General features: G+C 41.4%; 1 protein-coding gene across 1 annotated transcript; it reads left to right on the top strand.

Moving 5' to 3' along the window:
• Positions 1–3,728: 3,728 nt before the first annotated feature.
• Positions 3,729–11,264, top strand: RAB43 (RAB43, member RAS oncogene family). The gene is made up of 3 exons (XM_010008859.1): positions 3,729–3,797; positions 9,933–10,110; positions 11,011–11,264. Exons 1-3 carry the CDS (start codon positions 3,729–3,731, stop codon positions 11,262–11,264), a joined length of 501 nt encoding a protein of 166 aa, XP_010007161.1.
• The last annotated feature ends 1,175 nt before the right edge of the window (positions 11,265–12,439 follow it).

Here is a 12,439-nt window from a genome sequence, read left to right as displayed (position 1 = left end):
GCACCGCACGAACGCCGGTGAGAGCCCCGTCGCAAACCCGCACTCCGGGACAGGCTCCGCCTCGTACGGGAGCCGCAGCATCCCTCTGCTCAGGCAGGCTTCTGGCCCTGGTTTTTTTACCAACCAGGGGAATCGCAGCTGGACTGCCGTGTCTGCAGGAAGGGATGTGGAACTGGCAGATGGAGCGAAGCCGGGGAGTGGCTGTTAAATTAGGCATATTTAAAAGTTATCTTAAGACGCTGCTTTTATAGTTCTGCTCTAACCAGAACAAGTCAGCCCTAAAGTTGACTTCCTTATGCTGGAGAAGATCAGCCAGTCATTAGGGTTAGAAGAGGACAGGACGTTTACCCGGTGGAACTACCCTCAGCCTCTCAGCTGCACAGATTCCCTACAACAACAGAGTGGGCCTCTGAGCACAGGAGCATGGTTAGACAGCAGGGAAAAGCACCTGCAGTTTGTGGGGAGCTACTGGGATAAAGCCCTTTGGCAGCCCCCTCCAGAATGGAGTCATACAACCATCCTTACTTGGGATCCCTAGTGGGATTAAAAAGAACTTAATGCAATCACTGCCTGGGAAAGGCCATGAAACTATGAAGACTTGTGACACAGAAATAAGGTCATTACAGTGGACTTTTGGTCTGTGTTTACCAAAGTAGGTGTCAAAGTCCTCTATTGTCTTTTTTTATAAATTAACTTAGTGAGGACAACATTCAGCAGAGAAAGTGCAGAAAATAGAAGAAATGAAGACTCACATTTCAGGAAAGGAGGGGGATTAGAAGCTCCACACCTCACAATGTTTGTTTTCCTGGTAGCATGATGCCTTTTCCTGTGATGTACAGGCTGGGGCAAGCAGCTGAAAAGGAAACTGGCATTTTCTGTTTGTGCTGCTCGCACCTCTTCTGCGCTTTCTAGCAAGCTGTTACAAGTGGGGTTTCTCCTTTCAGATTGAACCTGACTCCATCTAAATGCCAGGCACATAGGAAGTGACAAATGTGTCTGTTCCCCTGGTGCCAGGGGTCTCAGCCAGGGACTTGAGGAGCAGGGGAGGACCAGCCCAGGAAATAACCCAAACTTCCTAGGTGTGCGTTTTCGTACTGTCAGTAGTTGGACCTGAAGGTGTTAGTGGTCAGTCTGTAGCAAACCCTGTGGATTATTTCTGTGTATTTTACAAAAAAACAAGTAAGAAAAGGCAAGCTCTTGAGGCTTTCTTCTGCTTTGGATTGTTCTGTACTTCCACTTAGAAAAAAAAATTAGGGATGCACAGATTGAATAAATGTATTTTAAGTATAACTTTAGGCAAATTAATCCAACATTCTTGCTGATTTACTTTACAGACATTTTTTTTAGCTGCTGAGTCAGGGACACAGCTAGAATATGAAAACATTGCTTGGAGGTTTTTTTGTTTGGTCTGTTAAGGTGTGGGTTGTACATGAAGTTTGAATTCCAGCAGGGTTTCCCAGTTGGATTGAGATTTCAGAACAGTCCATCCAGTCTGGGTGGGTAGTCAGCATGTTACAGGAAACAGAAACCAGGGAGGCATTTTATTATACTTGTGTGAGCTCCCTGGTAGAATAGGTAAGTTCTTACTGTCAGGTGTGTGTGTATCTTGCTGATGTTACAAATCCGGTTTTGGTGCAGGTGATAGTCTAGGAGGAACACTTCTGCCCAAACAGATCATATCCTGACCCGTTAGTCAACAAGCCTGTACATGTGTTCTGCAAGAGATGCACTGTCTCATGGTGAATGTCTCAGTCACCTGAGACCTACCTGTTTAAACAAATTTCAGATAAATTTGTTGATTGGGATGTTCAGGACTTGTTTGGAATGAAATTTGTTTGACCTTACAAAAAGATCCTTACAAAAGCATGCCAGGTGATTCTCTGTACTGCTCCAATTTCATGATGGTTTATGCTACTCAAACAGTATCTCCATAAGGAACACAAAGACAGGTCTTCTTTTTAGCAAATGGTGCAGGAATGAGAAAATTCCCATTTTGATAAGCTCATCTTTCTAAGTTCCTTCAGAACAACAGTGTGTACTAAAGAAGTCCCAAGGAGCTTTTGAGCACTACTTGCTCCACATCCCCAGTGGCCTCGGTGTCACTTTTAGGCAGGCTGAAGACAGTATTTTAGCACAACTGAGTGGAAGTATGAATCTGACACTTAACTTGAGATTGAAACCAACATTTTAAGGTTAATTAGTGTCCCTTTCTGTTCGAAACTGTAAATGCTGTCAATACAGTTACATGTTTCTGAAACATTTGGAGCCCATGGATTCAAAGTCTCACTTCTTTTTGGATTTTTGTTAGATAAAAGAAGCATGTTGGGATATAGGCTAAGGTTCTCCAAATAACCTTAAAAAAAAAAACCTCAAAGTTTTCCTGCATCTTTCAAGCGTCTCAAATGGTATTTCATACACTACAGCTTCATCAGCTACTGATGCTGCCTAAACTTCAGATATGAAGACAAGTTAGTGGTTGAGAAAGGAGTTGGTGGACATTCAGGGACAGTCTGGAAGCTTTCAGAACTCAAACAGCAAAATGCTATTAGAAGCTTCCACAGTATGTGCTATCCCTGATTTGTGGAGATGTACACCTTCCAGAGAGGAAGAATATGCAAACTTGTCTGTGCCAACCAGTCTTCTGATTCTGTCCTTGTTCTTCCTTAAAGATCTCCAATTGCAGTTTGAGGTATTGTCCAGTGGGATTATACCAGGTCCCTCTGGGATAAGCTGTTGTGAGCCATGGGCTCTTGGAGGTGTTGGAGCCAAATGGCAGGCCCGGTGGCAGCCCCCATGTGCTGTTCAACAGGTTAAAACTGTGGCCTGCTCTCTGTAAAACACATCCCTCCTAGCTGGCTAAATCCTATAGGGCAGTCTCTGCTTCCCAAAAGTTGTGGTTGTTGACTTAAAGCATTGTGACTAAAGTCCTATTGATAAAATAATTACTTGTTCTTTGAATGACAGACAGAATCTGGCAAGCAGAACAAAAATGTTTTGTAACTGTTATGTCACTGTAAGAAAGCTAAGATTTTACATAATGATAAGCAAGGACATTCCTAAGTTCAAGTCCCTGAATTGTGGTCAGTAATTACAAAATTCCTTCTCTTTTGATTAATTTTCTCCTGTAAACTGGTAAATTAATTAGGTATCTTTAATGTCTACTTTATGTTGTCAATTCACACTGGTTTACATATAATGAATACTTTTTCCTTTATGCCATAGTTTTTCTCTCTCACTGGATCTTTCAGAAAGCAGCAGGAGAGAACATTGGAAAACAAACACATTCCTTTTATAACAAATACTTCTTTATGATCACTACATTTTTTAATTTACAGGCTTTTTATGCCCATATGATATCAAGACACTTGGCTTTTATACAGGCCTTGTGGCTGTAACTACATTCCTTTCAGAATGGCCCAAAATGTAATGTGGCCAAGTTGCAAGTAATGTAAAATTATGACTTGTTAACTGCTTTGCATCCTGACTTGTACTTAATAACATTGCTAAACAATTACAAATGAAGCTATTGATTACTACCAATATCCAGATATTGGTATCCAGAGCAAAGTGTAGCTCTCTGTCAACTACTTTGACACTCATAATGCGAAAGCAAACAGGAATGCTGCATTCCCAGCAAACAGGGATTCCTCATTCTCTGAAAATTTAATAGTGAAACAACAGAATGAAGTGGTTTATGCTAATTGTTTGGTGTATGAATATCACTTTACATGGAAATACATTGCCATACAGATCTTGTTTTGTTGCTTTTGGCAAAAGCTTCACAGATTAAGTTGCAAGTTTGTTTCAAAAGTCTTTTCAGGAGCAAGTGGTGTGATTTCCCAGTTTAGAGAAATTTATGTTATTGTTTACCATTTGACATGACAGGATTTAGACACAGTCAGCTGGATAAGAATCATTTAGCATGGTCTTTGCATCCACCACTTCACTGCTGGGAAATTTTATGGGAGTTGCTAGATTTTGAAGAATTCATAGCATAAAAGTAACATTTCTGTCTTTTTAAAGAAAGGTATCAGCTATAGGATGTACTTAGTTATTAATGCTGCTTCACAAACAAAAGTAAACCTGAACTCCTGTGATACTTAAGAATAGGGCAAGTACTTAATAAATTATGTAGGAAGTAAGGGAGTGAGAAATTATATAACGTGTCTTAAGGCCATTTGTTAAGCATTAACCTTTGAAAAACACTTGTTTATCAATGCAAGAAGAATCCATACCAAACCATTTGATAATATTTTTTTACTATGCTCTTTGGTCATCCTGTCACTGACCATTTTCAACACTTGGTCTATTTCTGCAGTTGAAACTCTGCCTTCCTTAAGCCTAATCCATAACTTCTCCAGAAGAATGATCTTCCAGAGACTCACCATAAATTTTACCACCTTCTGTTTTCCTCCTTATATCAAGCTAAAATATTCCTAGTTTCAATTTTTCTCAGGTGTCTCTCATCTTCCCATCATGTGCCACTGAGCCTGGCTCAGTCTCCTTGGTAACCTCCTCATAGGTTCTGGACAGCAGCTAATAGGTCACCTCAAAACCCTCTCCCATGCTGAATAAGCCTGTTTCCCTCAGACTCTCAGGGTATATACTCAGATTCCCTGACCATCCTGATGGCCCTCCACTGCGCTTGCTCCAGTTCTTCAATGATTTTCCTGTATGGGGGGCCCCCACAACTGGACACTGTATTTTAGCTGGAATCTAATAAGTGTAAAATAAAAGGTAATAATCACCTCCCTTGACCTAGAGGTTTCACTCCTGTCTGTACAGCTCAGGATGCTGCCAGCACACACTGCTGGCTCCTGTCCAGCTTGCCATCCACAAAGACCCCCAGGGCCTTTTCAGCACAGCTGCTCCCCAGCCAAACCCCAGCTAGCATCCCTGCAAGGGGTAAATGACAGATACTCCCTGGATACTCCTTCCCAGCAGGAAAAGAGGAAAAAGCAAATATGAAAAGATTTTCAAGACTTTATCTAATGTACTTATGGAAAGCTCCAATTCTACAGTGATTATATGGAGTCATGAAAGTTAAGGTACAGGAGTTAATAGCTGGTCTAGTGCTTTGCTGTCTAGTACCAGCCAGTGCTAAAGGCTCTGCTGTCCAAAAAATTAAAAGCTTAAAGCAGATAAAAATAACCAGCTTTTGTAACTAAATAGGTATTCAATAGTGAAACACCACAAGAAAGGTGTCTCCTAGTCTTTGTTCATTTAGGGTATTGTTGTCATATACCTTCTGTACAATTGGTATTTCTTCTGTCCTGTATCCTGCCTCATCTGTTACTAGAGATGGTCCCCTGAAGGCCTGCTGCCCAATCTCTTATTTCAGAGGTGTTTTTTCTTAGCATCCTCCGATTAATTTATCAATCTCCAATTTAGCTGTCTTACACCAAGACTGCTGCCAAAGTAATTACAAAATCAGGAATTGCTTAAAAAGGTTACTAAGTGACAGACATGTCACATTAGTCTCAAAGTTGAAGCACTTACATTGAGGAAATAAATAATTAAAAACTTTGTGTCATATGCTCAATATGTGATGCACTTCCACAATACAAAAGAATGTGTTCATATCTTTTTTTGTAACTAGTGGCTAGTACAGTGCATTTGGTATTTTAACTTCTATTGAGAAGCTTATAAATAATACTAAGTTTTTTTACTGAAAACATTTGCAAATGTTACTTCTTGTCAAGAGTTACATACTTGTAAATGTAGTATAACAGAGAGAGTATAAACATTTTTTACTATAAAATGGTGGTTTTAAATTATAGTTGTGATTGGTACTTTTACATAATTGTCACATGTCTTTTTTGATAAAATTGTCTGAAATGTATCTCTGTACACCTGCTGAAGAAAACAGTGTTTACTTAGCATCAGAACTGGTATTTTTGTAATTATTTAAATTAATTGTTTTAATCCTATATCAGATGGATTCATGCTATACAGAAATATTTTTCTTGGAATTTTCTAAAGATGCTGTCAAGCAAATTAGTTATATTTTACCTTTAGGAATACATCTTGCTTTAATTAGGTAATCAGGATCATAATACTTGCATACTTTGCCTCTGTAGGGTACGTTCTTAATGATTTAAAATAAGGCAGTTACTAAACCTTGAAACAGTGTGACAGGACAGCTTTTCAAGCTTTCAGATTGTAAAGGTGTTGTTATTAGTGGCTGATTCTCACAGGCTGGAGCTACCATCTCTGGATAGGTCTGCCAGAGGAGGCTGTGCTAGGACTCCTCAGGCACTTCAGAGGAGCTTGCTGTTGGGATTCACACCCACCTTCAGCAACAAGTTAAACTGAAGGGGCATATCCATGATTGGTTCAGGACAACTTTGCCATTGCTCTACAGGATCCTGGCACCTTTCTCTGTGCACATACCATGTGGCTGTGCCATTAGTCTTAACCCTTCAAGCAAAAGGAAAAACCCTATTTTTCAATTACATCAGTAAGTTGAGCTATGTGGTGAATGAGATAAATGGGTGCTAGTTTCAGTGTAGGGAGAGGGCAAGGATATGCAGCTGGGCTGGCAAGTCTTGGCTGACCCTACTGTCTTACGCATGTCATTAAATCATGCCTGTATGTGACTGTCACTGAAAAAAAGAGTGAGCACCCACCTGGCTCCTGCTGGCAGCAGAAGCCATGGGACAGTGACAAACTGGTGTGTCAGTTGGTATGTTTGCAAGAAAAGTTTCTGCTTATGGCTTGAACACATACTGCAGTCTCAGCAACGAAAGCAAAACCACAAGACACATGTATAAAGCCAGATGATTCAGACAAGAGTCTGTACACAAAAGGGGGTGACAAGTAAGGGAGCATGAAGTTGAAATGCATGAGGGAAGAGCTTACCTGGAGGATGTGGGCTGGGAGGAAGACTGCTGTTGGAGCTCCTGAAGGGGTTAAACCTGTGGTCCGTGCTCTTCCCAGCAGGACATTCAGGGCTTCAGCAACTTTGTACATTGAGTGCTGTGAACAGACAAACATAAATGGTTGAGTCAAAAATGACTGCGTTGAGTTACTGAGGCTTGAAAAGACCTCTGAGATCAAGTCCAGCTTATGACCTAACACCACCACATCTCCAGACTATGGCACTAAGTGCCACATCCAGCCTTTCCTTAAACACCTCCAGGGATGGTGACTCCACCACTTCCCTGGGCAGTCCATTCCAGTATCTGATCACCCCTTCCATAAGGAAGTGCTTCCTAAATGCATGGGCGTGCTGGGAGATCTTGCTGTGACATTTTGAGGTTGCTCTTTCACTACTGAAATGCTGTGGATACCAGGGAAGATGAGATGAGGGGGCAAGAAATCCTGGGAGGTACAGGCTGGTCATACTCATTTTGGTCCCTGGGAAAATCATGGAGTCATTTGTCCTGCGAAGAATTAAGTTTTGACCCTACTTTAAGCATGCAGTTGGCTCTATCACCTCCCAAAAATCTGTCCCAAACTCAATGGTTTTGTTATTCTATAGAATACACTCATACAGAGGTTTTCAAAATCCAGTATTCAGCACAAAGTCTAACACTGTCTTGCTCAGCCACTCTGCTGGTAAATCACTTTTATTTATACCATATGAAAAGTGTAAGCTAAAACACTTTTTTTTTAAAGTTTATATTGCTTCTGTATGCACAGAATCTCTCAGAGCTCTCCCAAGAGTTGGGTAATTATCATTAGCCTTGTTTTGAACTTGACCTAATCGAATACTGAGATTTAAAACTACGCAACAGACACAAAGGTCTAGTTGGATACTTGAGTACAGAGAACATCATACATAAACCTGCCATGAACTTCCTTGTCTCCAGTAATTGTCTGTTGACTGCTCTAAACCATTATCTGTTCCATTAATAATCACTGCTTTGTGGTTTTCTGGTTTCTGGGTCCATTACAGTCCATTCCCCTTTTCTGAGAAAACTGTTTCCAGGATTCAGAAGTACTTTTTCATGGGATTGATTCCTTTTAAGCTGCACGTCTGTCATTTGGGATCTAAATGCTTGGTTAGCACAGGAAAGTGATCTGATCGGTACAGCCTTTTCCAAAGTGAAAGCTGCTGATCAAACAGGTCCCAGAGTCAGAAGATACAAACTACTACTACTACTATTGTGCAAAAGAAATAAATCATTCGGACATTGTGTTAAGTTGTCAGCTCTTCAAAATAAATAGGTCCAGAGAGAGGGGAAATAATAAAACAGGTCCACAGTATGGGAAGCTAAAAATTTGCTTGTATCACATCTCAGTTAAGATGGAGAATATAAGGAATGGCACAAAAAGGCCATCAGTGATTTATTTGAGGATAAGTGAAAATGCAACAGAAGGACATAAAAATTTGGTTTCTTTCATCCTATATACTGAAGCCAAGAGCTCTGAAAGATTCAAAAAGGATAAGAGATTTATATGGAGGATGAGAACATCCACAGATACTTTAGATTAAAAACTCCTGGAGTGTAAATCATCATGTTCCAGGACATTAGACAACCTATAAAACAAGAGGATTGAAAATGAAATTTTCCTTATGAGCCAGGTATTGTGTTTGTCCACTCTGAGTTATTTGTCTTCTTTCTCTGGAACATCTAGTACTGGGAACTCAAACCTTGATATTAAACTCTTAGTTCTTATGCTGCTGGATTTAGGCAGCTAAGTATTTCTTCTTTCTGCTCAGATGTAATGTCTACTCTACTTTCTAAAAGGACAGGTGCCTAGACTGACTAGATCTTTGACTGGCTTTATTGAAACCTAGAATTGCTGGTATTTCTTTTACACAGTTTTTTATACATTTTATGTATTATAAATACATTCTTTAAATTGTCTCTTATTTCCTTATCAAACTGCATCAGTGCTCTCAGCTGATACTACCACACTCTATGCCACTTCTTACTGCCCCTGTAGTGGAATCACATTGGTACCACAGACAACATGTTAGTGAAAACCCTCCTGGGGTATCAAGTGACACACCAGATGATGACCCGGAGTGACTTGGCTACAGACTAACATCTTGGTTTGCTAACTCTGCTAGAGAAGGTGAGAAGGGTAGGGCTGGACACACAAGTGATGATTTAATAAACTGTCACAGAAAGATGCATCAAAACCCACCTGCAGGGACACAGTGTCTAGATTGGTACAAGTATAACCTTCAAGCAGCTATGTGTGAAAAGGTTCTCCAGGGTATACTATTGTCCTTAAATAATGAACAAAGGACTAGAAAAACGTGATGCCAGGATGTTTTACATAGAAGGGAGATTTATATCAAGGTTATTGAATCAAGTCACAGAATCACAGAATCCTAGGGGTTGGAAGGGACCTCAAAAGATCATCTAGTCCAACCCCCCCTGCCAGAGCAGGGTCACCTACAGCACATCACACAGGAACGTGTCCAGGTGGGTTTTGAATGTCTCCAGAGAAGGAGACTCCACAACCTCTCGGGGCAGCCTGTCCCAGGGCTCTGTCACTCTCACAGGAAAGAAGTTCTTCCTGAGATTCACATGGAACCTCCTATGCTGCAGTTTGCACCCGCTGTCCCTTGTCCTATCACTGGACATCACTGAACAAAGCCTGGCTCCATCCTCCTGACACTCACCCTTTACATATCTGTAGACACTGATGAGGTCACCCCTCAGTCTCCTCCAAGCTAAAGAGACCCAGCTCCCTCAGCCTTTCCTCATCAGGGAGATGTTCCACTCCCTTCTGCATCTTGGTGGCTCTGCCCTGGACTCTTTCAAGCAGTTCCCTGTCCTTCTGGAACTGAGGGGCCCAGACCTGGACACAGTATTCCAGATGTGGCCTCACCAAGGCAGAATAGAGGGGGAGGAGAACCTCTCTTGACCTACTAACCGCCTTCTTTCTAATGCACCCCAAGTCCCATCTTTTGATTCAGGAAAGCTTGCTAGCCAGCATCTCACTGTATGCTCTGTTTTATTTAGTTGCAGATCTGGGACACAGCTGGCCAGGAAAGATTCCGAACTATCACACAGAGTTACTACCGCAGCGCCAATGGAGCAATCCTGGCCTATGATATCAGCAAGAGAGGCTCCTTCCAGTCCATTCCTCGCTGGATCGAGGATGTGAGGAAGTATGCTGGTTCCAACATAGTACAGTTACTGATTGGTAAGTTAAAAGTATTAATACCAAGAACTACAGGTTACTGTACAATGTAATTAGTTGTGATACTTGCTTAAGATGGTTAGAAGTTTTATTTTGGTTGACATTAAGATGCATGTAATAGATCCAACTGGAAATTTTCCCTTTTTTTTTTAAATTAGAAGGTGCTAACTCATCACAAGGTAAATGTTTTGTTTTGATTAACTTCTGTTCAGAAGCAGCCAGCTTTGGATCAGAAGCCATTTGCCTCTCAGTTAATGGAGAATTGGGTACCTCAGATTTCCAGGTTCTGAGGCACAGCTGCTGTGGAGCTGTTCTCACAAGGATCACAAGGTTTACAGGGCCCAGAGAAGCTCAACCATTCCAGGGTGACATGTTCTGGTCAACTGGAACACCCACATACTTCAGCAGACGAGGGATTTTAGAAGGACTTTGGGCCAGTCAGGGTTTCTCAGGTCTCTGCTAGTTCTGCTTCCCAGCCCAAATGTTTCTGACTCAGACACAGCTCTCGGGGGCTGTAGTCCTGCTAATAAAATGTTGGCACTATTCTAGATTGTCCTGGGAACCAGCAGGCTGCTGTTTTATTTCACTAAATGGTTTTAGCTTTCATTTCTAGCCCATTTTTCTTCTAAGGTCTACAGCCACCACTCTTCAATTACTGGATTTTTCTGTTCCCTCTCTGAGTCATCCACAAGTACAGGTTGGAAGTGGCTTAGGAGAGTATTGATTCTAACCTCCTGTTCCAAGTGAGGCTAATGTCAGGTTGGTTAGAGCCTTTTTAGTCAAACTTAGAAAAAGAACAGAAATCCTGCAGCTTCTCTGGGCAATGTGAGAACCTCCTGCCACATACTTACTCTAACATAAACAGCAATTTTAAATTACTCAGTTGTTTTTTTTTTCTTCCAGGAAACAAGTCTGACCTAAGTGACCTTCGAGAGGTTCAGCTGGAAGAAGCTCAGAGTCTGGCTGAACGCTATGATAATATCATCTGTGCCATAGAGACCTCTGCGAAAGACTCCAGCAATGTGGAGGAGGCTTTTGTGAAGATGGCTACAGAGCTCATGATGAGACATGGAGGCCCTATGTTCAGTGAGAAGAATACTGACAGCATCAAGCTTGACAGTAAAGACGTTGTAGAAGGCTGGGGGTGTGGTTGCTGATATGAGCTAGGTGATATCCCTAACTTTACTGGAATTTAGATGGTGCTTCACCCTAATGCTGAGTAGCATGGTAGCCATATTCTCCTCCTCCTGTGAAACCAGCAATTTTGTAGAAGTTAGACACAATCCTATTTGTTTTGGTGTCTTTATCTTTAAAAAGGGACTCTTGAGAGGTAGTCCTAAGTCTCTGAAAAACCCTCTCCTAAAAACCCTCTGAAACACGTACTTAACATCTTTTCCCACCATTTTCTTTTCTGTAACCTTCAGAAAAGTTACTGAAGTGGAGAAAACAACTTTGAGCTGATGATGTGGGCTGGGGAGACAGATGGTTGGGGAAGAGACTGATGCACACCCAAAGTTCTGAAGTGTTTAGCATGGGACTGTTGGCAAAGGAGGTCACTTTTTGAATAGGTCATCTTGACAGTGTCTCTAAATCCTCAGCACTCCACCAATGACCAGAAAGTGACAGTGTCTTTGATAAAGGTATTTCAAGAGTTAGAACATGCAGCATTTTGATCACAGGACCAAACAGCAGTCACCTATCCTAGGCATATGGATTGCTAGTTAGCATTGCAGCAGGCCCAGGCAGGAAAGCCTCTCAGGTTTTGTTGTAATTTTTTTTAAGTTATCATTTTAACAAAAAGCAAAATCAGCCTAAGCAATATCCTATGGCTTGCTGTCCAGCAGGATTGGATTGGTTTAGTTATTTTAAATACAGCCTTGAGGAGAGGGTAGATCCATTTCATTCGTTATTGTTTGCACAGTGATGACTCCCTTTTCCAAGAGGGTATCATGGAGTTTTTGCCCTCAGGTCTCTCAAATTCATTCCACGAGTCAAGACCTGCATCACTGGAAACAGGAACTGGAGAAACCTTGAACTGACTGGTAGCCATGATCTCCTGCCATGTGCCTAATGGTCATATTCAGGGTTAATTCTGGTCATACATTTGTTATGTTACCAGTGTTTATTGCTCAGGTGGCGTAAGTGGATTTGGTTGTTGGTTTGGGTGATTGTTTTTTTAAACCATCTCTTTAAATTCAGTCTGGGCACATAATGGAAAAGAAGATCTCAGAATAGCTGAAAACTACATGCATTGCAACTTGTTAGTTGTAAGAACCAGTGTCTTTTTGAGTGACTCCCTCCCCACTTTGCATTCAGCTGCTTCCCTCTCCCT

The sequence above is a fragment of the Chaetura pelagica genome, unplaced genomic scaffold (genome assembly GCF_000747805.2).
Source record: "Chaetura pelagica isolate M959 unplaced genomic scaffold, ChaPel_1.0 scaffold52, whole genome shotgun sequence".
NCBI lineage: Eukaryota > Metazoa > Chordata > Aves > Apodiformes > Apodidae > Chaetura > Chaetura pelagica.
The sequence above is the reverse complement of the archived record's forward strand: the minus strand, read 5'-3'. Positions and strand labels throughout refer to the sequence as shown.